This window comes from Pelodiscus sinensis, chromosome 5, assembly GCF_049634645.1.
Source record: "Pelodiscus sinensis isolate JC-2024 chromosome 5, ASM4963464v1, whole genome shotgun sequence".
Taxonomy (NCBI): domain Eukaryota; kingdom Metazoa; phylum Chordata; order Testudines; family Trionychidae; genus Pelodiscus; species Pelodiscus sinensis.
In genome coordinates, this window is record NC_134715.1 from 118,704,129 (window position 1) to 118,731,753 (window position 27,625).

The following is a 27,625-nucleotide window of genomic DNA, read 5'->3' on the forward strand; positions in this document are numbered from 1 at the left end:
CTCCCCCTTTTCTGCCCACCTCTCAGCTGACCAAGCCGCTAGGCTACTCAGCATCCAGGAACCCAGCCACAAGTTCTACTCCGTCGAAGGGCAGATCCTCTACCATGGCTTCCACTTATTATGGCATGCAAGATACCTGACATAACAAGATGACCAATCTGCTTTTTATTCTCTCTCAGAAGCATGAGGTTGCACAGGACAGAAATGGCTATTCAAAAGATTTTGATCTCAGTTATATGCATCCTAAAAACAAACTAAAATAACTTTTCTTTCTTTACTGGCAACACAACTTAGTTCTCTATTTAAATATGAAATCTCCTTGCGCAAACAAAAAGGGATAATCCCCCAATAATATAAAATATAGGTCTCCAGCAGATCTTTAATATCACAGAATCCTAAGACTAGAAGTGACCTAGAGATGTTATCTAGTCCAGTCCCCTGCACTCATGGCAGGGCTAAGAACGGGTTGGGGCCCACCCTTCTCTTAAAGTTGTCCAGTGATAGTGTGACACTGCATCTCCATGTCTTTATGAAAATGTATTTCTTTATATGAATATACCTAACTTGAATATGCTTTATGCAAAACGTGACATGTGACCTGTCAATGAAAAGCCTGTTACCTGGTGAATGTGTATATTCTATTTATGTGCATGCATCGTTCTTGTACATGAAATTAGAAATATGAAGTGAAAACCTGTTTATTTAGGTCTTCTAGTGAAAGCCGTTAGTGGAAATCAAGGAACTCACAGTCTTAGTGCTCAAGACAATGATCTGGAAATAGTCTTGTTTTTCCAGCAAGCCTGTACTATAGTTGGTCCTGTCAAGACATGTGGCAGGTCGCCTGATTCTGGAACCCATTTTAAATCTAGTACTTTTCCAAGGGGAGAGTGAAATAGTTGAAGCTGAACACAAAAGAGTCCCACCTTGAGCAAAAGCTACTTACAGGCCGGGAGCCAAACAATACAGAAGTTGGCAGTTAGAAGACATTCCTTCTTACCACCAGCATGACTACTGCAAACATCTAAAAATGAGTGTGAGAAGGGATCAAGCCCAAGCCAGGAGGCTGCCTAACTTGTGTGAAAAGATAATTAAAGCTACTGTTCGGGTAAGAAATTGCATGTTTCAAGTTTCTCAGAGTATTAAAGTTTAGCTAGAGTGTTTGGTTTTATTTTGGCTAGTAACTTACTTGGATCTGCCTGATATCACTTGCAAGCACTTACATCCTGCTTTTTATACTTAATAAAAATCACTTTTTATTATTTAAACCCAGTTTAAATAATTGTTATTGGTGTGAGGGGAGGAGACAGCTGTGCTTCTCTCACTTTCATTGCTAATGGGAACAAATTTCATAAGCTTTTACTTGAAAAAGTATGTCCTTCTCTTCTCCAGACTAAAAACTCAATTTTTTCAATCTTCCTTCAGAGATCATCTTATATAAGTTTGACAAAACTTATGACTTATATAACGTTGAATGCTTTTCAAATATATTGTAATCAACTAAAATTTGGATTTGGACACCACATCTCGGCCTGAGAAGCTTTGTAAAATAGGTTTTAAATTCTCCTTTTCATAATTCGCTGAACAGAAGCAAAAGTTTGAATTTTTCCAACTGCTAAATCCTATAGTTTTTATGATATTCTGGAACATGCTGTCCAATTGATTTTGAATGCCACAGAATTTTTTTAACCTAAACCTCATTTTTTAGATTGATAAAGCTTTGTAGATTTTAGAGAGGAGCCCAAACTGGTCACTCCACAATGAAAAAGTAAGAGACAAAACCAGCCAATCTATCATCCTGGCAGGCAAGCAGGATTTCCATTACTGATACACTGGGGGAAAGGAAGATTATTTGATAAAGCTACAGGCAAGAACTTAGCTATGTTTCTGCCCAAATGAAGAATAGCAACATAGGTAATTCTACTGCCGCCACCAAAAAGAATTTATCCTATTCACCATTGGTGTAACACAGGAAGTTGTAACTTCTCTAATTGAAAAACACAAACATGAAAATACCAAAAAAAAGTTTTCAAATAAGGAGCTATATTGTTAATTTTCTCTCCTACTTCAGTCTTTTGTTCCTATTTATTCATTTTTCTGAAAGACTTTTAACCTTCATGTTCCCCACTTTTCAAATTTCCATTTAAATTAAGCTTCCCCAGAACATTTTTTTCTAGTGCAATGTCATGTTTCTATCTAGTCAGAGGTAATTGACAAGCAGCATAGACAAGTGATGAAGCACAAAGGATTTAGATTTATCAGGATTAAATGCAACTTCTAAAATGTAATGTCTCTATGCACATAAACATGTGTGCAGCAATGCATACATACCTTTTAGTTTAGTGTAGGAATGAAGAAGAGGATCAGCTGAAACCATGCACGGCCACCAAGGATAACCAGACACTTTAGACCACACCAGATCCCCTACATTGTACTTCAACACATGAACTTTGTCTTCTTTTACAGTAGTTGCAGAAGAATCTTTCTTAGCAGGAGTCTTTTAAAAAAGAAAGACACATACCGTTAGCATATTTTTCCCTTTAAGACTGTACCTTGAGTAGTAGTATACACAAAAGAAATACTAATTAATCAATTAACACAGCTTATAAAGTGTATCTTGGAAGAAAAACTTTATTTGTGAGAGAGAGGCATATTGGGGTGATAGTAGAGGGTTGTGACAAATATAGCATGACAGAAGAGTAGTAAATGGATAATATTTCACTAATTAGAAAGGGGATGGCAAAATTGTTTGCTCTTTTGTAGAAAATCTAAACTTTGGTTAACTATTTGTTTTTTAACAAACCCTTTGAAATATCAGGTATGTAAAATTTGACATTTCCTGGTTTTACTAGATGATCCTGAGAAGTCTCAATAAGTATATTTACCCTGTACCTAGGAGGAAATCTCCCAGGACAGAGAAACTTGTGCTAGTTCAGCTTCAGTTAGCATGCTAAAAATAACAAACACTATGAACATTCTGGCTTGAGCAGTAGCTCATGCTTTCCAGCCCACCCAGTACGCTGGGTATGAGCCTATGTAGCTAGCCTAACTCTCTACCAGAACCATATCCATTCTACAGATTTTGGCATGCTAGCTCAAGTTGAGATAGTGTGAGATTGCCCACCTGGGCAAGGAAGCACGCTCCTAGCTACAGGATAAATATACCCTTCAATGTTCACTGCGAGCTCTAACACCTGAATTGAAGAAAGAGGATGTGAAATCTTCAACAGTCTGTCTCTCTCTTAAATAAACTTAAAAAACAACAAATGGTCTGGTACCACTTTATAGACTAACAAAACATGCGTGCGAAAGCTCATGATACCATCTACATGTTTTGTTAGACTATAAAGTGCTACCAGACCATCTGTTGTTATTTTAAGTTTATCCTGTACAGACTAACTCGGCTACCCCTGAAGCTTCTGTATTAAACGTTAGTCACTAAAGTTTAGTAAATATTAACACAAGCATGCTGATTTTTTTAATCTACTATGGATTCTTCCAGCCATAATAGGACCTACATTACTAAAAAAAAAAAGGAAAAAAGAACCCTCATATTTCAGGCTTTCTTCATATTTCAGCAAATAAATACTAAACAGGTTTGCCTTATAATAGTAGAGACCAGTTATAACAAAGACAAAGACACATGGCACATGGGCATAAGCCATTACTTGTTTTATTTCTATTGCCAGTTCATTTCTGTGTCTAACTTTTATATTATGCAGAATATGACTTGCTTGTTTTCAATATCAATGAGTGCAGAGCTATTTGCACTACATTTTTACATCTAGCATTTTAAATAATTAACATATTTAAAGAAACACTACATTTTGAGTCACATTTCCAGTGTCTGTTACTACGAAATTATGTAAAATGTGACATCATTAGCCTTTTGAAGAACCGTTACCATGTTTAGAAGGTGGACCACAATTTCTAGGATCTAAGCATTTATATTGCAAAGTTGACCAAAAAGGAAGGGAGGAAATGACCTTCTAAAGTGCCTAGAGTGTTTAAAATTTAATTTAAAATGTAGTACTAAGTTGGACTATTCATAGGTCAGTTAAAATAGCACTTTCTGACTTTAAACCTGTATGACTAAGACATGATTTCCTAAACACAAACATTAATAAACCTTAGATACATCATAAAGATTTCAGATCAGGGGTGGGCACTAATTTTTGGTGGGGGGGGGCCCACTCCAAGATTTGGAAAGTGGTCAAGATCTGCACTTTCTGTGGTGGAAGTGTGGGGGTCTAGGATGCAGAAAGGCATACGGGATAAGGGATTGGGGTGCAGGAGACGGTGAGCGGTCTGAGAAGGAGTTGGAGTGAAGGAGGGGGTTGTGACCTGGGTCAGGAGATTGGGGTGTAGTGTCAGAGAGGGAGTGGGAGTGCAGGAGAGGATTCTGGCCTTGAGGAGGTGTGTAGGAGGGGGTACAGGATTGGAGAAGGAGTTGTGACCTTGGACGGGGGGGGGTGCAGAGGGTTTGCTAGGTGACCTGGGAGAGGGAGCTGGGGTACGGGAGGGACAGGGATGCCAGAGGCAGGCTTTGGCTGGGAGATGCTTACCTAAGCATCTTCCGGCCACCAGCTTTGCAGCACCCCCAAACAGGCTGGGCTCCCTGCCTGCTGTAACCCCACTGAAAATGAAGCCTGCTCCCTCCAAGTGTCTCTCAACTCCAGGAGGGGGCAGAACAGGCTTGCTCTGCCCTCATCCCCCAGGCCAATCTCTCAGCTCCTATTGGCTGGTTGTTTCCAACCAACAGGAGCTGAGGATTGGACTGGGGACTGGGAGATCATCCAAAGCCTCCCCCGCCCTCCAGAGCAGAGTCATGTGGATCAGCCTAGTGTTTAAAACAGTCGCTGCTCCGTGCGTGAGGGTCCTGGGAGGGATGTCTATGGGCCAGATCCAGCGGATGGCAGGCCAAATTCAGCCTGCAAGAGGTATCTTGCTCACCCCTGGTTTTAGATTGTATTTTTAAAAATCAACAACTAAAAAGGTATGTCTAGTTGTAAAATAATGCCTGAAGCTTATTATTTATTAAAACAGGGGTGGGAGGAGGGAAGTCCTTCTTGTGATGAACAGGATACCATTCCCTCTCATGTTAAGGGATAGCTCATTTTCTAATTCAACTTTTCTGAAGATCTTAGGACCAACTCTCTTGGATCCATACCTTCGCTAAGAATTGTGTTCCCATTGCTCTCCAGCTTTTTGGCCCGAAAAAAATTCCCCAAGTGTTCCCTCCCTCTGACAATGCTTCAACTCCAGAAATCTCAGAAGACCTGGAACATTCCACCAGATCTTTCAGAAGTGAGAATTAAAAGCATCTCCCTTATAATTAAATACAACATGAAAAATTACATTAAATACACAATTTCAACATTTGAAACTAGGTGAATTAATAACAATCCAGAAAGATAATGGATAAAATTCCCAAAAGCAACTGGTTTTGAACCTAAAATTACAAGGTAGTTAGTTACCTGCTTAAAAGGCATCAGATACACAGGATTCCGTTGCCTGGTGTATACCTAAAAATTAGGTCAACATAATTATAGTGCTTAGATGTGTGGAAAAACCCACATCCCTGAGTGTAGACATTGCTAGGCCAATGGAAGCATGCTTCTGTTAACCTGGGTACCAGTGCTTGGGGATATGGTGGTCCAAAAACAATGGTTAAAAACTCGTTTCATTGCCACAGGCGGCATCTAAACTACCTGGACGATGTAGGTTGTTATAGTTATGCTACTACGCTTCCTGTATCATAAACATGGTGCTAGCCATAGAGTATTAAGCAGCCCTTGGATATAGTCCAGGGAAATCAATAATGGAAACCTGGTATCCATCTAAACAGCAGTGAGCAATTACTATTTGACAGGGAAAAATAGAGCTGGTTCAACTGACTACAAAAAAGAAAAATAACTACCTCGAATATTCTGGATGAGATTCTAATTGGAACATGGCCAGTGGGATAGGTGAAAGTGAGTAGAACTATCATCAAAACTTATAGGTGCCTCAGAGGTCCAAACAAAGTTCAAAGAGTTCTTATGTAAGAATGACTGACGGCACAAGACCTAAGGTTGAGAATCTTACTATCATGGTAGCTTTAAGAATAAGCTATATGGCTTAAATTTATTCCAAAAACCTACAATTAACTCACACTCTAGGATTTGTCTTTAACATCAGCTCAGAGGAAAAACAGCATGAAAGCATAGCAATGCAGTATTTATTAACACCAATGCTATGAGACATCCTCAGACACAAAGTACGTTATTGGCACAAAGGCTGCATCTAGATTGGCAAGATTTTGCGCAAAATCTTGCCACCTCTCTAAACTGGCTACGAGTATTTGCACAAGAACACTGACTTTGTACTGTACAAAATCAGTGGTTCTTGCGCAAATACTTTGATGCTCCCGCTCAGAGATAAGTCCTCCTGAGCAAGAATACTTGCACAAGAGGACCAGTGTAGACAGGCAAATTAATTTCTTGAGCAAGAAAGCCCGATGGCTAAAATGGCCATCGACGCTTTCTTGCGCAAGAGAGCGTCTACACTGGCACGGATGCTTTTGCTCAAAAGACTAAATCATGCCAGTCTAGACGCAGCTAAACTGTCTTAACACATTTCCATCCTAATAATTCCAACTTAATGCTATTTAGGTTAGTTTGGGCATTCGGATGGTTATAGGGCTGTAACTAAAGAACTGTCAGAATGAACATTCCTATGGCTACTGAGGAGAAATTCTTGACATCTGTGGAATGAAAGGATTACTCACCACTGCAGTAACTAACATTCTTAGAGAGTGTCCCTGTGGGTGCTCCACATTAGATGTTTTGGCACTGCAGGGCACCTAGCTGGAAGATTTTAATAGCAGTGGCTTTGACAGCTAGCTCGCACATGTGCAAAAGCGCTACACACGCTAGGTGGCCAATGCACATGCGCGAGATATGATCTCCTCAGTTCCTTCTCTGCCCTGGGGAAGTACCGAGATAATACTGAAGCAGAAGGGACAACCATCTCAAACGTCAGTTACTGCAGAGGGTACATAACCTTCTCTTCTTCAAGGAGTGTCCCTGTGGGTGCTCCACCTTAGGTGACTACAAGCAGTTTATCCGCTGGAGGTGGGTGCGTCAGATGGTGTAGTGTCCTTTTGGACCATGGTAGGGATCGTGTGTCCGAAAGCAGTTCCTCTGGACACATAGGAGTCCAGAGCATAGTGAGCAGCAAATGTATGAGTAGACGACCAGGTGGCCGATTTGCATATATCAGACAGGGAGATGCCCTGTACATAGACTGTTGATGCTACCATGGCCCTGGTCGAATATGCACAAAGCTGTGCAGGTGGTTCTTTACCAAAGGTTGAATATGCTATTATTATGCATTCAACAATTCATTTTGAGATCCTCTGGGAGGAGATGGGGAGTCCCTGGGATCGTTGAATGGCTGATACGAATAACCTGTTGATTTTCCGAATTTGCTTGGTTCTTTCCAGGTAAAATGCAATGGCCTTTTGTAAATCAAGTGTGTGGAGTGTGGCCTCTGTCTGGTTGGTATGGCATTTGGGGAAAAAACAGATAAGTTTTGATAAGGTTGATTAAGTGAAAAGAAGAGAGCATCTTTGTCAGGAACTTAGGATGAGGTCGGAGAACTAACTTGTCCTTATGAAAAGTGGTGAATGCTGGGTTTGTCATGAGAGCTGCAATTTCGCTCTCTCTGCTGGCGGATGTTATTGCCACTAGTAGAGCCACCTTCCTGGAAAGGTGAAGCAAAGAACAGGTCGCCATAGGCTCAAACGGTTTACGAGTTAAGGCCCTCAGAACCAAATTGAGGTCCCAGGCCGGAGGCTTGATTGGTGGATAAGTGTTCTGCAATCCTTTGAGGAACCTTTTGGTTGTGGGATGTGCAAATAGTGACTTGCTGTCTATTGGCTGGTGTAAAGCAGTTATGGTGGAGAGGTGAACATTAAGGGAACTGAGTGGAAGACCCAAGTTTTTTAGTTTGGTTATGTATTGCAGGATCGCCAGTAATGGAGCCAAACATGGGTTGAGATTGCGGAGGTGAGATGAGGTGGAGAATTTGCGCTATTTCTACAGGTAAGCTTTGCGAGCAGTTGTTCTCCAACTGCTAAGAGGATCTGTTGGACCAGCTTGTGTAGGCTGTTTATCTAAAGTCTGTATAGTGTGCTCAGCCAGTGTTGTAGAGGCCTCATGTGTAATCTGGCACATGGGACTACTGTCATCACTGCTGCCATATGGCCTACTAGCTGCAGACACGCTCTGGCAGGAAGTTGTGGAGGCATGGTGTTAAGTTGTACTAGTTGTAGTATTGGGAGGAACTTCTAATGGGGTAAGGATGCGATAGCACGGATGCAGTCGAGATGAGCTTCTATAAACTCTAGTACTTGGGTTGGCTGGAGCTGGCATTTGGAGAGGTTGATTTGAAGGCCAAGTGTACAGAACAGTGACACAGTGATCGTGACTGAGTGCTAAGTTTCCTGGAATGACTAATCCCTTATAAGGCAGTCGTCAAGATATGGATAAATTGACACTCCCTGTCTTCAAAGGTGGGCTGCCACAACAGCCAAGACCTTGGAAAAGACCCACAGCACCAAGGATAGGCCAAAATGTAGTACTTATACTGGAAATGTTGTCCCCCTGATGTGAATCTTAGGTACCGCCTAAGTATGGACACATGGAAGTATGCATCTTGGAGGTCAGGAGTTGTCGCCAATCATCATTGTTGAGGGAGGGTATGATGGTAGAGAGGGGAACCATCTTTAAGCGTTGGTACAGGACGTATCGGTTGAGAACTCTTGAGATTGAAAATGGGTCTGCAGCCCCCGACTTCTCTGTGAGAAAATATCAGGAGTAAAAGCGGGTGTTTTGATATTGTTGTGGTACTCTTTCCACTGCATTGATATGAAGCAAGTGGTTGAACTCTTGACACAGGATAGTCTCGTGAGATGGGCCCCCGAAGAGTGACGGGGTGGGTGTTTGGGAGGAGACAGGAAGGGAGATGCAGTACCTGAACTTTATCACATACAGAACCCATTTGTCTGTAGTTATGAGGCACCACTGATGGTAAAACAGTGCTTATCTGTGGTTGTATACTAGGGGGATTAGAGGCTTTGGTGAGGAAAGACAAATCTGACAGCTCTTGACCAGACCTTCAAAAAGTTTGCCCAGTGTTAGAGGTCTGAGATGGAGTGGGTTGGTTGGCTGGCTGCCGCCTTCTCCAGACACTGGTGAGAATAAAAACTCAGCACACTGAGGAGCCACATAATATTTCCTAACCTCCTTCTTGCCCACAGGGTGAATGGTGGCAGATATCTGTCAAAGTTGTTTGCTGGGTCTATAAGGTCAGGATCCATGTGGAGAGCAATCCTCTTAGGTGGAGAAGAATGGAAGCTGCTCGTGAATTTATGTTGGGTCTCTGGCAATGTGGTTAACGAGACCTCGAGGACCTCAGCTACCCTCTTAACAAGGTCTTGGAAAACCTTCAGATCATCCCCAGATAGGGCTTGCAGAGGCACGAGTGTGTCCCCTGGGGAGGAGGGAGATATCTGGGTAAGTGGGTGAGAGGAAGTAGTGGATTCCTTGTCACTTAATGGCTGCTCAAAATCTGTGTGGTCCTTTGAGGCGTCAAGGGACACAATGGAGGTAGGCCTGGACTGGAGCTGAGCAACAAGGTGATACTGTCGCTGCTGAGCTCTGTAAGGTACCATGGGGTCCCAGTAGTGCCACGTGGGGGTACTGGCATAGATGATGGCAGTCAATGCGCAAGTTTCCAGTGTGGTATGGCTGGTTGTGAACAAGTGAATTTGCACCTTGGAGTAGAGTTTCTAGGAGGAGTTGAGGTCATGATAGAAGCCTGATCTTCCTCACCAGATAAAGGAGATATGGAAGTGCCAGGCATTGACATGGAAAAACCCTCGGAATGTGGGGATGAATCAGTGTCAAACAAGGGTATTGCCAGCACTGAAAAAAAAGCACAAGAAAAAAAAAACAAGTCTGTTCCAGCAAGTCATGGATAGTAAGGTGGAATTAAGATGATACAGGGCCAGTAGCACCCCTTGTACTGGCAGATGAGCGTGGGCCTCCCGGGGGGGCAATAGTACTTGCCCTACAGATACCACTGGCTTAAAAGTCTGACAACTCTGCACGTGTGCACCTGATGTGGAATGGACATAAGCAAGCTCTTGAAAGAAGATTAATGTTTTAAGACCCCAAGTGGCCAGGGCTGGACTGTGCAGGACCTGCTGAATATGGAGGAAAAGGCCTAAAACCCCTGGTCCCTCTCCTCTACTGGTCTTATCTGGCTGGTTGAGGAAAAACAACAGCCCATAAATGCTTCCTTAACCCTGCTGGTACATAGAGTCTCCGAAATTTCAATTACTTCAAACCTTTAAGACCGTGAATCCTAGTTCTATTTGCTCTGAAAAGAACAATGATCCTTCAAATGGGAAGTACAGTACAGTCTGTTGAACCTCATGAGGAGTGCCCTGAGGACAGCAACTTAAAGCTCCTGCACATTGCTACCACTATAGCCATTCATCTGGCCACTGAATCAACAGTGTTTGGGACTGCCTACAGAGAGTCACAAGCCACGGTCTTCCTTTCTTCTGCTAGAGGGGGAAAAAAAATCATCTGGAGTCTTGGGTGAGTATGTCTTTGATTTTTTACACTATCGAGAGATGAGAATGAAGAGGCTAAAATGGGCTAAGGAGCCCCTGTTGATTATATGACACCTGCAGGAAACTGTGAGACTTCCTTCAGAGGCTTTGTGCCATGCTTGGTACCAAAGTCCAAGTCTTGAGCCCTCCTGAGTTAATCCGGGAGCACTCTAACCTCCAAAACAACAGAGTATCACGGCCTTGAAGGGGTGGGGGGGAAAAAACACAAGGGTTCCCAAAAGGGACAATACATGGCTATTAGACCCCATATTCCAGGTGGCAAAAACCCTGAGGGTACCACCAAACGTAAAACCATGTTAGCACAGGAACATCCTGGGGAAGAAGTAGTTACTCTGTGCAGTAACTATGGTTCTTCGAGAGACCATTCAGGTCTCTGTGCGTCCTCGTGCCACTGATTAGAGATTTTTGCCTAGCAGCGCCCCTCGCACAAGGCCCGTGCACTCGGCGTCTCGCATTTTGTTGTCTGTTAGTTGCCCACACAGTGCAAACCTCCCTCTGGTTCCTTTTCTACCTGAAATCCATTAATGGATTCCAAGCAGAGTGGAGAATGGGAGGGTAGTGGAGCCCCCACAGGGGGACACATCTCGAAGAACCATCATTATTGCACAGGGAGAGTTATTTCTTCTTCTCCATCAAGCGTTGTCCCTGTGGGTGCTCCAATCAGGTGAGACAGAGTATCTGCCAGATGGTGGTGGGCATTAGAGTAATTAATGTGGAGAAGGAAGGACTGTGTCTGCCAGAATGGTGGCAGGTATGGGTTCCCTCTGCAGGGCATAAATGTCTGCTAATGGTACGTTATGTAGGAAAGCCATTGTTGTGGCCATCGCACATGAGAAGTGAACCCAAATAATCTGTGGTGACTCTTTTCCACAAAGTTCGTAAGCTGTGTATATGCAGCTTGCAATCCATTTGGAAATACGTTGCGCCGAGACAGCTGCTCTCTTATGAGGACCGGACTAAGAGCTGAAGAGTCTGTCTGACTCCTGGTCTCTAGCTAAATAGAACGCCATGGCTCATCTTGCATCCAGGGTGTACAAGATGGATTCTCTCAAGGAGGTATGAGGTTTAGGAAAATATGAAGGTAAGTATATAGGTTCATTTAAGTGGAAGCCCAATATAACCTTGTGGAAAAACATGGAATGAGGCCTGAGTATGACCTTACCTTTAGTAATAGTGAACAGTGGTTCAGCCATGAGGGCTTCAATTTCGCTCTATCATCTTGCAGATATTATTGCCACTATGAAGGCCACTTTCATGGATAAGCATTGTGATTCAAAGTGTGCCCTAGTAAATGTGTAAGAACAAGGTTTAAGTCCCAAGCTCACACATTTTCTGCAAGCCTGTGAGGAATCTCTTTGTCATCAGATGTGCAGAGAGAGAAACCATCAACTGGCTTATGGAAAGTCGTGACTGCCACAAAATGGGCCCGAATAGAGCTGGTGGAGAGGCCTGCATCGCTGATGTCCATCAAGTACTCCAGTACAGTAGCTATGGGGGCAGTGTTCGGGTGTAAATGACAAGTGGTACACCACTGCTGAGAGCATTTCCATTTGTTTTGCTACGTGCATCTTGTGGAAGGATGTTGACTGTTCAATAGGATGTGTTTGACTCTCTCTGAGCAGGTAAGTTCTTCATTTTGGAGCGATGGAGAAGCCATGCTGTGAGTTTCAGAGTTTTGACATTCGCGTGGTAGTTTTTGCCCTGGTGTTGAGTTAGCAGGTGTGGAACTATGGGGAGAGGGATCGGTTGACTTACTGAAAGGTAATGAAGATAGGGAAACCAGGGTTGTCTTGGCCAGGATGGAGCTATCAGAATTACAGTGGCTTGGTCGGAGCATATCTTGATTATCCTGAAGAGTAGAGGGATTGGTGGAAAGGCTTAGAGTAGGGGACCTTTCCAGACTGGTGAAGGCATCCCCCTCCAATTTCTTGACCTATCCTGCTCGGAAGCAGAATCTGCGGCATTCGTGGTTGGCTACTGTTACAAAGAGATCTATAACTGGGAATCCCCATTTGTGAAAAACTGGTAAGAGAACATTGATGTTGATCTCCCACTCATGTTGCTCTGAAGTGTCTGCTCAGTTTGTCTGCCCTGGTGTTCTGCTGTCCTGGTATGTAACACTTTAAAGACTAACAAGATGGTTTATTAGATGATGAGCTTTCGTGGGCCAGACCCACTTCCTCAGATCAAATAGTGGAAGAAAATAGTCACAACCATATAGCTACAGACTAACGTGTCTACATTTCTATCGCTATTCTGGTATGTAAGTGGAGGTCAGAATTATGTGGTTCTTGATACACCTGTTCCAAAATCTGATTGCTTCTGCACATAGTGAAAGTGATCAGGCACCCCCTGCCGATTGATGTAAATCATAGAGGGTGTGTTGTCCATGAGGACATGAATGGTTCTGCCCTTTATTAGGGAGAGGAAGTGAGCGCAGGCTTTGCAGATGACCCTGAATTCCAAGATGCTGATATGAAGGAGCATCTCTAGTTGAGACCACCTGCCTTGTACTGCTCTTGTGCCAGAATGGGCGTCCCAGCCCAGAAAAGATGCATCCGTCACAATCACTACTGATGGATCTGAGCGATGGAAGGGTACACCAGCTAGCAGACTGATTGGAGAATTTCACCAATCGAGAGATTGTAGAACTGGCAGTTGAAGTGTGAGACACTTTGCGAGGCTGTGTCAGCTTGGGATATAGATGGTTGAGAGCCAATTCTGTAAACAGTGCATATGTAGTCTTGTGAATAGGACAACAAAGATTGTAGCTGCCATGTGTCCCAGTATTTGAAGACATGTGAACTGTGCTTAGGGAATATGCTTGACTTCCCAAATAAGGTTGCATAGTATTTTAGAATCTTTGAAGTGGCAGGTAGGCATTTTCTAGTAGTGTTCATCATGGCTATAGTTTGTTAACGTGTGGGGTCTTTTATTAGACAGTTGTCAGGGAAGAAGAAAATAATGCTGCTTTGTCTTCTGAGAAAGGCCACGACCAAGGCTAGCATTTTGGAAAGAACTCGAGGGGCCATGGATAATGTATAGCTACCATGAATCTGAGAAATCTCCTGTGGGAAGGATGAATGGTTATATGAAAATATGCATCCTGAAGGTCAAGGGATGAGAACCGGTCCCCCTTTGCCCTGTTCGGGTATAATAGTTGCAAGAGTCATCATTCTGAATTTTGTGCTGCGGAAAAACTTGTTAAGTTTCCTAAGATCCAAAATAGGCCTCCAGCCGCCCGTTTTCTTGGCCATAAGGAAATTCTTAGAATAGAACCCTCTTCCCTGATGTTTTGTAGGAACTTGTTCTATTGCCCCTAGCCTGAATAATTCACTCCTTGTAACAGGGGCTTGTGAGAGGGCTCCCTGAAGAGGGATGGGGTAGGGAGTTGGGTAGGGGATAAATATGTAAAGGTGATTGTGTAGCCTGATTTGATGATCTCAATGACCCACTTGTCCATAGTAACAAGGGCCCATTGTTGGTAGAAGGGTCTCAGGCAGTGATTGAAGGTGATGTTTGGATGCACTGGGTCTATGGGATAGTTGCCCAGTCCGCTAACCAAAACTTCAAATCTGCTGTTTGAAGCCAGTTAAGTGTTAGAGGACTGGTTATGCTGATTCCTTCTGTTGGAACGTTGCTTGGGTCTACTCTCGTATGGTTTCTGCAGTTGTCTGTGGTAATTCAAGTCCCTTGGTCTTTGGTATGGGATGTATTCAGGTCTTTTTTTACGCAGGGTATACATCCCCAACGTAAACAGTGTGATACGAGTGCGTTTCATCAAGTATAGCTCCTCAACCGTCTTTGTGGCGAACAATTGGTTTCTATCTAAGGGGACATCCTCCACCTTAGACTGCAATTCTTTTGGAACTCTTGATGATTGTAGCTATGACGCTCTGCACATTACTATTGTTGTAGCAGTGGCCCTAGCTGCTGTATTCGTCACATCCATTGCAGTCTGGAGGGCAATTTTTGCTATGGATTGGCCCTCCCTAATAATGGACTGGAGGGGTGGTCTCCTATTCTCAGGAAGATCCTGTACCAGATATTGTACACTTGTATAATTGCCATTATAATAGTTAGCAAGAAGGGCTGTATAATTCAATATCCTAAAGTGGGGGGTGGCAGAGGAGTATACTTTCCAGCCAAAGATATCTAGCCATTTATGTTCTTTATCCCAAGTTGTACATTTGAATTGAGGGAGTTTAGATTTGTGATTCTCAGAGTCTACGACTAGTGAATTTGGGTGGGGATGTGAAAAGATAAAGTCCATGTCTTTTGCTGGGTCAAAATATTTTCTATCTGCCCTACGGTTGGTTTGCAGGATAGAGGCTGGGGTTTGCCAAAGCACATCGGATGGTTCCAAGGTAGCTTCATTGATGGCTGGTAATGCTATTTTTGAAGATGTTGCCAGTTGCAGTATCGTGAGAGGATGGTAGAAAAGAAAATGAGGGAGGTTTGTGCCACGCATGCACCTAACAGAACAACAGCGCAAGACGCAGAGTGCATAGGTGCAAGGGCACCGCTAGGCAAAATTCTCCAATCAGTGGCACGAGGATGCACCAAGACCTGAGTGGAGCACCCACAGGGATACCACTCAGAGAACAGTGATGTTAGCTGAGCTGATGAGAATGTGATCCCACCTGAGTCTGAAAGAGAAATGGAACTGCAGTGCAGAAACCAATGCAGTGCCTTGTCGCTAAGTGCCAGAGAAGATTGCGAGGTGAGCCTGAGAGTGACAACAGGGATTTTCACCTAATCAGTGGCTGCAGCTCAGAGCAAGGTTTGGGTGATAACTAGCTGCTGCTCGGTGGCACCAAGTCCTGACCCTCTGTGGACCCCAGAACCAGTAGGACAGTGGTCTACAAACTTTTTAAGCATGAGATCACTTTTTGAATTTAAGTGCAATTCAGGATCCACCTCAAACCCAAACCCCCTTACCCCGTCACCTTCCCACCCCTTCTCCAAGGCCCCACCCCTGCTCACTCCATCCTCCCTCCCACACCCATCCTCACTCACTTTTATCAGGCTGGGGGTAGAGGACTGGAGTGCAGGGGAGGGGTATGTGGACTCTGATCTCGGGCTAAAGGATGTGGAGTGTGGGAGGGATTCTCAACTGAGCCTGGGGCAGGAAGTTGAGGTGCAGGAGGGAGGTTCGGGGTGCTGGCTCTAGGAGGGAGTTTGGGTGCTGGGGGATTCAGGGCTAGGGCAGAGGTTTGGGGTACAGGAGGGGTTCAGGATTGGGGTCAGGGTTAAGAATGCAGGCTCCAGCTGGGCACCGCTTACCAAAGGTGGCCTCTGGGTAGTAGTGTAGGGAACTAAGGCAGGCTCACCCGTATTCTGGCTCTGCACCACTCCCAAAAGCAGCCAAAAAACTCTCTCCATCCCTGCTCTCCCCTGCTTTGTGGCAATGGGGTACAGAGTAGAGGGAGGGATACCCTGACATCAGCAACCCCTCCTCTTTGTCCTGTGCCCCACACAGCAAGCAAGAGGCTCCCAGGGTGGGGGGGCAGCTCCAAGGCAGAGAGCAGGAGCAACACAGCAGTGTTTAGAGGGGCAGATTAAGTGCTGGCACTTGACAGCCTCCTGGCCAAACCAATCAGGATCCTCTGTGAGGTACCAGAACGTGATCTACTGGTTGGTGACCACTGCAATAGGAAGACAAGCATCCTGGCTCCTGCAAAAGCTTCAGCGGTTGACATTACCACAACCTGGCTGGTGCATTAGTCTACTCTGAGGCTCCTGGAAGGTATCCAAGGGACTTCCTTCACCACTGAAGTTGCAGACACCTGATGATGCAGTGCCAGGGTCATGAGTGTCCTGACACAGGTTTTAATCTCTCCCTGTCTTCATTAGCCTTTGATACTGGATACTAGCTCTTCTCCTGGTACTCAGCATTTTTCTACTTAGGCACCAAGGAAGACAGACAAGGATGAGAGATCCCAATCAAGCATGAGCTGCGCATAGGTGAGTCCAAGCATGGCTCAAAGACAAGCCTTAGGGCTGCCTCTATGAGGAGGATCTTCTGTCATGAAGCTCAGTCCTTCTTGGTCTGGTGCCTGAATTCCCCGCAGACTTGGCAGCAATCTTTCCTATGAGCTTCCCCCAAGCACTTGAAACAGCTCAACTGTGGGTTGCTGAAAGGTCCAGACATAACAGAGGAGACTCAGGACTTGAAACCCAGCACTGAGGCATGCCCCAGGACCAGAAAAGTGGACAACTCCACAAAGTGTGGGTGTGCCCGAAACTGGCTACATTTTAAAAACTAGTAAAATGAAAAATTATACTAAAAGCCTTCAGAAACAACCACCAGAAGGATTGCCTGAGCAATGAGGCTCCAGCAACTGTCTCAGCCAGTAAGCAGGAACTAAAGGGGAGCAGAGTCAGCAGGGCACCAGAGGACGATGGAACAGATCCAATACATTCTACTGAGGAAATTTCCAGTAGCTGTGCTGAGGCATGCAAACTCCTACAATGGAATAGACATGTGCAAGTACTTAAAGAACAGTGACTACTCCTCTTCTTACAGCACTAGCATTTCCTCAACTCAAAAAGGTGAAACATGACAGCTTATAACTTGACACTGCTATATAATTAACGCTACAGTAAAGAATCCAACCTGTAACACTAGACTGTTTTAACCTGGATCTGGTCCAACTACCAAGTAGGGAGAATTCTATTTCAGAATGTCAATGGGATTGAAAAGGTTATTTTATAAAATTATCAAACAAGGACATGTGCAGACTATGACAAGCTGCACCTTTAACATATGAGCAAGAGTTTCTGGTTTCTGCAGTACTCTTGTGCATGAGAGATTGGAAATTCTGCAGATTTAGATAATGTTAAAAGTAATAGCGCAAAATAGCTGAGTATTCTTTTACTTTTATTCTGCTTATATATATTGAATTTCGGAAGCATCACCAATATTTACATTGATAATGTATAGCTACAATAGAAGTTGTCTTGCGAATATGTGGCCATGAGAGGAAACTGAACATACTAATATCCAATAAGGAAAAAAATAAAGCATTTTTACACCAAGAGACGCATAAGAGGTAGTTTAAGATTATGTACTATATGTTTCTTCTGAGATTATGTACTGTATGCAATAAATGTACTGTATGTTTCTTCTAAAATGATGAGAGGTGACAAAGTTAACAGTGCTAACATGTAAATTGTTATTAGGTTTCAGAGTCTACATACATTATGTGACTGGGACAATTAACACCATAGAACTGGGATTTTTCATCTTAGAAGAGAGAATACTAAGGGGGAATATGATAGAAGTCTATAAATCATGACTGATGTGGCGAAAGTAAAAGTTATTTACTTGTTCCTAAACATAAGAAATAGGGGTTACTAAATGAAATTGATAGCAAGTATAAAACAAAAAAATATTTCTTCATGCAATTCACAGTCAACCTATGGAACTGCTTGCCAGAGGATGTTGAGAAGGCCAGGATTTTGACAGTGTTCCAAAAAGAACTAGATAAATTCGTGGAAGATAGGTCCAACAATGTCTTTGAGCCAGGGTGGGTAGGAATGGTGTCTCTAGTCTCTGTCAGAATCTGGGAATGGGTGTCAGGCAATGGATCACTTGAGGATTATCTGTTCTGTTTATTCCCTCTGGGGCACCTGGAATTGGCTATCATGTCGGAAAACAGGATACTGGGTTAGATGGAAATTTGGTCTAATTCAGCATGGCCATTCTTATGCTACCACACGAGTATGTAACGTTACATATGTCACCATGTCATCACAATCCTTTTGGACAAATGTTAGATTTCTCTGCTTGTTTTCTCCTTTTAACAACTGCCCTCTGACTTCTTCGATATACAGTACCAACTCTTTTTGCCTAGTAACATTCATTGTTGGGAAAGACTAGAAACCATACCTTGCAGAATTATATTACAGAATGTGTTTTTGTTTTAATTATTTCCAAGTTCTTATGGTTGCAAAGGTCCTTGTTAAAAGTGAATTACAAAGTAATGAAATATTGGCTTTCCAATGCTACAATCAGCTTGGAACAATAGTTTTATTAATCTTTCCTCATAAGGCAGCTGTTCCATACACCTAATCATTGTTGTCTTTTTCTAAACTTTTTCCAAAGCCAAGGTATCTTTTTTGAAATAAGGCAACAACACCACACACAGTATTCAAGATGTGGGCATACCATAGATTTATACAGAGACAATAAGATAGGATTCTCTGTCTTATTCTCTATCCCTTTTTTAATAATTCCTAACATTATAGAATCATATAACACTACAACTTGAAGGGACCTTGAGAGCAAACATTTTGTTTGTTTTTTTTATTCTTGCTGCATATTGAGTTGATGTTTTCAAGGAACTATCTACAGTGATGCCAAGATCTCCCTCTTGAGTGGTAATAGCTAATTTAGCTCAAAATCATTTTGTATGTATAGTTCGGAATATGTTTTCCAATATGCATTACTTTGACAAATGAATTTTAATGTTGATAAATACATTTTGTTGCCCAGTCACCTAGTTTTGTGAGATCCTTTCAAAGCTCTTCACAATCTGCTTTTCTCATAACTATCTCGAGCAATTTAGTATCATCTGCAAATTTTCCAACCTCACTGTTTACCCCAGGGGTGGGAAATCTAAGGCACAGGGACTGGATGTGGCCCTCAACTTACCTGGATCTGGCCCCCAAGGCTCGTCCCTCCCAGCATTAGGGAGTCCACACTAGCTCTCCAGCCCCGTCGCTACCCACTGCAGGGCTAAAGCACAATCTGCTAGCCTGGCCCCCACATTGGGCTCTGGTGTGCAAGGGGAATGTGGTGTCTTTCTTCCTCTCAGACATGAGCCATTACAGTGCAGATTTGGTGATGCTTTTTTTTGTTTTTGTTTCTCATTTATGTGCAGCCCCTGACTGATTTTTCTGTGGGTGTGCAGCCCCTGTTCAGAACAAGGTCTCCCACCCCTGATTTACCCATTTCTCCAGATCATTTATGAATTCTGAAGAGGAGTGCTCCCAGTATGGATCCCTGCAGGACACTACTAGTTACCTCTCTCCATTCTGAAAATGGACATTTATTCCTACTGATTGTTTCCTATATGTTAGCCAATTACAATCCATGAGAAAGTCTTCCCTGTTATCCCACAAAAACCAAGTATGGGAACAAGAGATATTTGTACCCCAAGAAAAAGTTATTCACCTTGTGAAATAACCATGGTTCTTCAAGATGCATGTCCCCATGGGAGTTCTGGTGTAGGTGTTGGGCTCTCTCAGCATCACAGGTCAGAGATTACTTGAGAAGTACTTGGTTGGGCAGCACATATGTTGTGGGTGTTTGTGCCTTAACATATCGCATGCACAGCCCAACCTTCTAGTCCTTCTCCACTATTGAACATAGTGGTATAAAAGGGTAGAAGGGAGTTCTGAAGCACCTACAGAGACACACATCTCGAAGAACCATTGTTACTGGAAAATAAGTAATTTTTTCTTCAAGTGATATCCCTGTGGGTGCTCTACTGTAGGTGACTACCAAGCAGTGACCATAGAGGTAGGTGGGATTCAGAGTCATGAATTCAGAGTGGAAGATAAAACTGCAAGGCCCAGTGCTGTATCAGGAATGAGTCCAGAAATAATTACATGTTTTGAAAAAAAAAAAAAAAGTACTCTGCTGTCCAGATAGTCACACGGTAAATCTCCTGTAGCAAGATGTTGCTTAAGGTGGCCGTTGAGGTTGTCATGATGCAGGATGAGTGAGCTCTTAGGTTTGCGGGAAGTATTCTATCTCGCAGAACATAGCATGTGCATATGTAAATGGAAATCAAGTTGAACACACCTTGTATAGAAATTGCCATTTTCCTTGAGTGCCCAGATATTGATTAACAATTGTTGTGATTAAAAAAGATCTAGTTCTGTTTATGTAGAAGGCTACTAAAGTGTGCAAAGTAGTTTCATGTTGGTTTCTATGAGGTTTTGGATAGGTTGGTAGGTTAATCAACTGGTTGATGTAGAACGCAGTAGCTAACTTTGGCAGGAAGGCTGGGTGTGGACACATGATAACCCTATTCCTAGTGAAGATGATCAAGGTGGGTCAGCCATAAGTATGCCATTCTTGCTTTTCTGGCTGAAGTTACAGCGATAAGAATCACAATTTTCAAGGAGAGGTATAACAATGTGCAGGTGGTTGAAAGCTCAAAATGTGGACGGGTGAAGGTGTTGAAGACATGGTTCAGGTCCCATGGTGGGGTGGGCTCCCTGACGGACAGATATATATTCTACATGCCTCTCAGAAAATATCTGGTAGTGAAGTGTGCAAAGACAGAAACTGGAATGTAGTAAAGCAAAAGCAAATATAGTAGGCGACCAGATTGGCTTACCGGGGAAATCCTTGGTGAACTTAAACACAAAAAGGAAGCTTACAAGAAGTGGAAACTTGGACAGATGACTAGGGAAGAGTATAAATATATTGCTCAAGAATGCAGGGGAGTTATCAGGAAGGCGAAAGCGCAATTAGAATTGCAGCTAGCAAGGGATATGTAGGATAACAAGAAAGGTTTCTACAGGCATCTTAGCAATAAGAGGATGATCAAAAAAGGCATGGGGCCCTTACTGGATGAGGGAGGTAACCTAGTGACAGATGATGTGGGAAAAGCTGGAAGTACTCAATGCTTTCTTTGCCTCTGCCTTCATGGACAGTGTCAGCTCCCAGACCAATGCACTAGGCAATGCAGTATGGGAAGGACGTGGGCAGCCCTGGTGGAGAAAGAACAGATTAAGAACTATTTAGAAAAGCTAGACATACACAAATCCAGGGGCCCAGATTTAATGCATCTGAGAGTAATGAGACAGTTGGCAAATGTCATTGTGAAGCCTTTGGCCATTATCTTTGAAAACTTGTGGAGATCGGGAGAGATCCCGGATGACTTGAAAAGGCAAATGTAGTGCCCATCTTTAAAAAAGGAAAGAAGGGCAATCTGGGGAACTACAGACCCATTAACCTTAACTCAGATCCCAGAAAAATCACGGAAGGGATCCTCAAGGAATCCATTTTGAAGCACTTGGAAGCAGGGAAGTGATCGGGAATAGTGAACATGGATTCATGAACACCAAGTCATGCCTGACCAATCTAATTAGCTTCTATGATGAGGAAACTGGCTCTGTGGATATGGGAAAGTCAGTGGATACCTTGACTTGGGCAAAGCTTTTGATATGGTCTCCCACAATATTCTTGCCAGCAAGTTAAGGGAATATGGATTGGATAAATGGACTATAAGATGGATAGAAAGCTGGCTAAACTGTCAGGCCCAACAAGTAGTGATTAACGGCTCGATGTCAAGTTGGCAGTCGGTTTCTAGTGGGGTGTGCCAAGGATCAGTTCTAGGACCAGTTTTGTTCAACATCTTTATTAATGACGTGGATGAGGGGATGGATTGCACCCTCAGCAAGTTCGCAGATGACACTAAGCTAGGGGGAGAGGTAGATACGCTGGAGGGCAGAGATAGGGTCCAGAGTGACCTGGACAGATAAGAAGATTGGGCCAAAAGAAATATGATGAGGTTCAACAAGGACAAGTGTACAGCCTTGCACTTGGGATGGAAGAATCCCAAGCATCGTTACAGCTGGGGACCGAATGGCTAAGTAGTTCTGCAGAAAAGGACTTCGGGATTACAGTGGATGAGAAGCTGGATATGAGTCAACAGTGTGCCCTTGTAGCCAAGAGTGCTAATGGCATATTACGATGCATTAGGAGGAGCATTGCCAGCAGATCCAGAGAAGTGATTATTCCCCTTTATTCGGCTCTGGTGAGGCCACATCTGGAGTAGTGTGTCCAGTTCTGGGCCACCCACTATAGAAAGGATGTGGACGCATTGGAGAGGGTCCAGCGGAGAGCAATCAAAATGATTAGGGGGCTGGAGCACATGACTTATGAGGACAGACTGAAAGATTTGGGTTTGTTTAGTCTGCCGAAGAGAAGAGTCAGAGGGCGATTTGATAGCAGCCTTCAACTTCCTGAAGGAAGGTTCCAAAGAGGATGGAGAAAGGCTGTTCATAGTAGTGACAGATGGCAGAACAAGGAGCAATGGTCTCAAGAAGTTACAGTGGGAGAGGTCTAGGTTGGATATTAGGAAAAACTATTTCACTAGGAGGGTGGTGAAGCACTAGAATAGGTTACCTAGGGAGGTGGTGGAATCTCCATCCCTAGGGAGGTGATGGAATCTCCATCCCTAGGGCTATGTCTACACTGGCGGGTTGTTGCGCCAGAAGTATGCAAATGACGCTAAGCATGGAATATCGCTGAGCCTCATTTGCATACCTAATGAGCCGTCATTTTTCTGGAAGAGGCTCTTGCACCAGAAGGAGCTGCCTACACTGCACCTTCTTGCACAAGAAAAACCCTCCTGCGCAATACCGCTATGCTGATTATTTTCAGGAATAACGGCATTGCGCAAGAGGGTTTTTCTTGTGCAAGAAAGGGCAGTGCAGACGCTCTTTCTGGCGCAAGAGCCTCTTCCACAAAAATGGCGGCTCATTAGTTATGCAAATGAGGCTCCGCAATATTCCACACAGCCTCATTTGCATACTTCTGGCACAAGATCGCGCCAGTGTAGACATAGACTGGGGTTTTTAAGTCCTAGCATGACAAAGCTCTGGCTGAATTGATTTAGTTGGCATTGGCCCTGCCTTGGGCAGGGGACTGGACTTTATGACCTCCTGAGGTCTCTTCCAGCTCTATGAGTCTATGAATGACAGCAAGATAAACTCTGAGAAAAGGGATAGCTAATCCTGATTGTTTAAATAGAAGTAGATAGTCCAGATTGGAGAATAAGGAGTACATAGCAGAGGACAAGTTGCTTATGTGTACATCAGAAAGAAAACCTTTTCCGTTTTTGAAAGTATGTGGTCCTTGTAGGAGAAAGTCTACTCTTGAAACATGTATTATTGCTTCTGAGCAGGTTATTTCCTTATTCTGGAACCACTGAGGAGCCATGCTTGCAGGTGAAATTTGAGTTTGAAAGTGGAGGTTCTGCCATTTTTCTGGGACAAGAGATTAGGCCAATGTGGAAGTAGATGAGAGGGGGACAATACGAGCCATACACCCCACACTCCCACACCTTATTTATTCTTGGATCTGGACTTCTAATACTCCATTCATCTGAAGAAGTGGGTTGTACCCACAAAAGCTCATCATCCTATCTACATGCTTTGTTAGTCTTTAAGGTGCTGCTAGACTATTTGTTGTTTTTCCAGTTAAGACTAATTTGGCTACCCCTCTGAAGCTTCATTCCTCTCCTGATTTTGTCTCTACATAGTCATGCTATTGCCATGAATACTTTCCTGGTGACATGCCCCCTCTATTTCCCATGTATAGCCCGCCCTTTTAGATAGCTAAAATTCTTCTCATGCAGCCTCATTGGTATCCTGTGGCTGTTCTAAGTTTTAACTCTGTATTGAGGTACCTTCATGTTGAACCTCATTTACATTTTTAAGAACTGCCAGCCAACTTCAACTACTTTTCTTCCTAATTGGTCTCTCCTTGGGACCCTGCTTGCTACTTTTCTCTGAGTTGGTTGATAATCCTTTAGTTGTTTCCTCAACTTCCTAAATCAGCTAAAATTCCTCATTCACACTAGCTCATGTGTGCTAGGAAATTTTGATACTTCTTTCAAGAATCCATCTATTTCCTCTTCTTGATTAGGCTGTAAGTTCTTCAGGGGCAAGGACTAGGAATGTAAATATAATTTAACTGGTTAAACAATATAATTGTAATAGTTAAACCAGTTAACCATGAGGCTCGGGTCTGGACAGCTCGCTGCAGGCAGGGGCTCTTCCAGTCCAGCCCTCTGCAAGTGTGGGGGGGCTGCTCTGGATCTGCCATGCTGCAGTGGGTGGGGGGCTGCTCCTCCCCCCCCCCCAGCTAGCCCTCTGGTTAACCAGTTACCGTTTAAGCATGCTGGTAAGGCTAACCAGGTAACCAAATCTTCTACAGCCCTAGCAAAGACCAAGTCTTACTATGCATTTGTACTCTGTACAATGAAGTTTCAGTTCAGTTGGGGACTCCGGGCATTAGTGCAATAATGAAAGCTGATGGAGTTGGTTGTGGGCAGAAGCAAGTCTTCTGTGGAAGGAAAAGAAGGCTATATGGGAGACAAAGAGGAAAGAATAGATCTTTCCTTTAGAGTTTCTGCTTGTGCTATAACTTGTGTTAATTAATGGCCATATTAAGACAACTGCAAATGCTCATGTAGATACTCCACACATGTAGATTTCAAAACTTAACATATTTGCTGCATAGACGATGTTTAGAATTTATGTATATGGCAGAACCCCATTTTACAAATATAGTTGGTACTGGTGCAAGATCTGATAATTAAACATTTGGATAATCCAGAGAAACAGAAAGTGAAAGGCTACAGCACCATCTAGCAGCCAAAAAAGAAATTACCCACTTCTAAGTCAGTGTCAGCTGATTCTACAGTTAACATGCACGACCCTCCATTATCTGGCTAAGAGAAAGAGTGAGTGAGTCTCTCTCCTTTCTATTTATGAGGTGGAGGGAAGAGCTCCTGCTTCCTGAACAATTCACAAACTAACTGGAAAAATCTAATATACTCAAGGTACTGTTGATTTTGTACCATCATCAGCATGCAACATCATAGGGGGAAAAGCTTGTGTTACATCACACTGCCACATCTCAGGTCAAAAAGCTTTGGTCTAGAAAAGCATTGCTCCATCTAATCCTGTGACTAAGAAATGACAAGAATCCCATTAAATGATAATTGTAAAAAATCCCAAATGATGCTCAAATTGAAGATGCATAGTCAATAGCAATCAAATTTTCACAACATACATTTCTTTCTCTTAGTTTTTATTTAACTGCAGTATTTATCTTCCCATAGACAAGCAGCATTTTCCAAATGGATGCTATTTTTGGAAGACAAGTCTAACTCATCAGTTTCTCACTGCACAAATCCTTCATGGGCAGGTATCTTGGTAACCATAGTAACACTGCATCTCAGCAGAAAGGATTGTTTTCAAACTGGAAAAAAAACCTAAGGCATAACGTGAAAAATCTAGAATAGTTTCAACTCATTACAGGTGGAGCTCAGAGCATTTTAAGTTCTGGATCAGATTTCCAGCACAGATTCGAAACAGAACCTAAGCTCTTTTTCTCCGTCAAATATGACACCAGTTTGTTCTACTTCACTGGAGATTTGCACTTCCATTTGAATGGTCTACCAAGTCAAATGCAACAATGTGAAGAGTTGTTTCAATGTTTCAATGAACTTAAGCTTCAATGATCTTAAGCTTCATCAAGAGCACCAGGCAGATTTCTGAAATTTAGAGATTTATCATATTTCCCAAAGTGAAAACCAGCACATGGCCTGAATCCCACCACTTGGCTTCACTATGTGCTTCCCTGAACCTGCTCCACTTTTTTTTTTTTAATTTTGTGCAAAACTGAGCATCTGTCCCACTTCCCTTGCCAACTGATCATGTAGGGGTGTCAAGGGCAGGATTTAAAAAGGGAACTGTCCCATCCAAAACAGGAAGTATTATCACCCTAGTTCAAGTTTTATTTATATTTTTATATCTATATCTATATCTATACACACACACACACACACACACAGCTCGCAAAGCCACGGCAAGCCCTGCTCGCCAACCGCGCGGTTCAGCATGCTATGCATGCACAGACCGCACTGCACATGCGTTGATCTCGCTGTGGTGCCGTGCCAGAATATAATCTACTTGCCCATGGCGAGTAGATTACCTAAATTACACACACACACACACACACACGCTAAAGAAACTAAAATTCAGCATTTCCTTTTAATCATGGGGAAAAATTGAATCATGGGTTTTTTTAAAGTCTAAGAATTCTGAATTTTTATCATGTAAAACTAGGATCTATGGTCGTTATGCAGAGCAATAGATGATGTGCCCTTACAGAATTAAAGTCACAATTTGTTTTTTAATGACAATGTCCAGAATATTATTTGTGCGTCTCATTTTGTTGAGTTGCTGTATAAGCAATCCTGGTAAAAACTTTACTTTCTACAAGAATGTTTTTGACATCCTTAGGAAAAGCTCTCCCTGTGGATGTCAACTACCCTAATCCAAGCTGTGAGATGTACAGGCACCAGATTTAGATGCAGAAAGTTCCCCCTGTTCAAGACGACAATGTTACTGCAGATCGAGGAGCTCATGAGCTGTGGAAACTAGAATTATCCGAGCCAGGCTTGAGCTATCAAGATTGCTACTGCAGATTCTTCTTTTTGTTTCCCAAACGGAATGAGAGGGATCTGCAGGTATTCACACATCAGACCTGAGTTATAAGAAGTGATATGTGAGAGAGAGTCTATATCTCAGAATTCCCTTGTGACAAAAGGTAGGTAACTTCCATAAAAAAACAAGTTCACACAAGGCTCAACCTCACCTTTGGGAAAAAAAAAAAACTCTGAGTCTTGTGTATGCAATGTTGTAAATGACAAATTCCAAGTGTGCTCAAAAGCTTGTCTTTCACCACATGACTTGGGAAAATAAAAGTTATTCTCTTACCCACCTGGTGTCTCTGTAAAAGCCGTAAGTGTTCCTATAAACTCTTTTCTGATAATCATGGATGAAAGCCAGCCCTGGGGAGGTCTGAGTCTGAACCTCGTGTATTGCACCAGGTATGTTCATCAAGATGCCATGCACCACAAGACTTCCAAGCAATTCACTACCATGGTTGTAGGGAATCATCTGAGAACTTGTTTGATGTTGGGAAGACCAGGACTTTAACAGGGTTCAAAAAAAAGAACTAGAAATGGGTGATAGGGGAAGGATCACTTGATGATTTTGTTCATCTGTTCTACTGACTCCCTCTGGGGGATCTGGCATTAGCCATTGTCAGAAGACAGGACGCTTGACTAGTTGGAACTTTGGTCTGATCCAGTATGGCCGTTCTTATGTCGTGTTTAT

At 43.1% G+C, this 27,625-nt stretch overlaps 1 protein-coding gene across 4 annotated transcripts in view; it reads right to left on the reverse strand.

The window, feature by feature from the left end:
* Positions 1 to 27,625, reverse strand: part of NSD2 (nuclear receptor binding SET domain protein 2) — a 190,766-nt gene that overhangs the window by 125,180 nt on the left and 37,961 nt on the right. For 3 of the 4 annotated variants that reach the window (XM_075930890.1, XM_075930891.1, XM_075930892.1), the window contains 2 exons: positions 5,475 to 5,522; positions 2,329 to 2,494 (listed from right to left, as the gene is read on the reverse strand). In XM_075930890.1, the coding sequence (XP_075787005.1) occupies positions 2,329 to 2,494; positions 5,475 to 5,522 (214 nt within the window). The remainder of the gene's footprint in view (positions 1 to 2,328; positions 2,495 to 5,474; positions 5,523 to 27,625) is intronic. The other variant, XM_075930893.1, reaches the window with a different exon arrangement.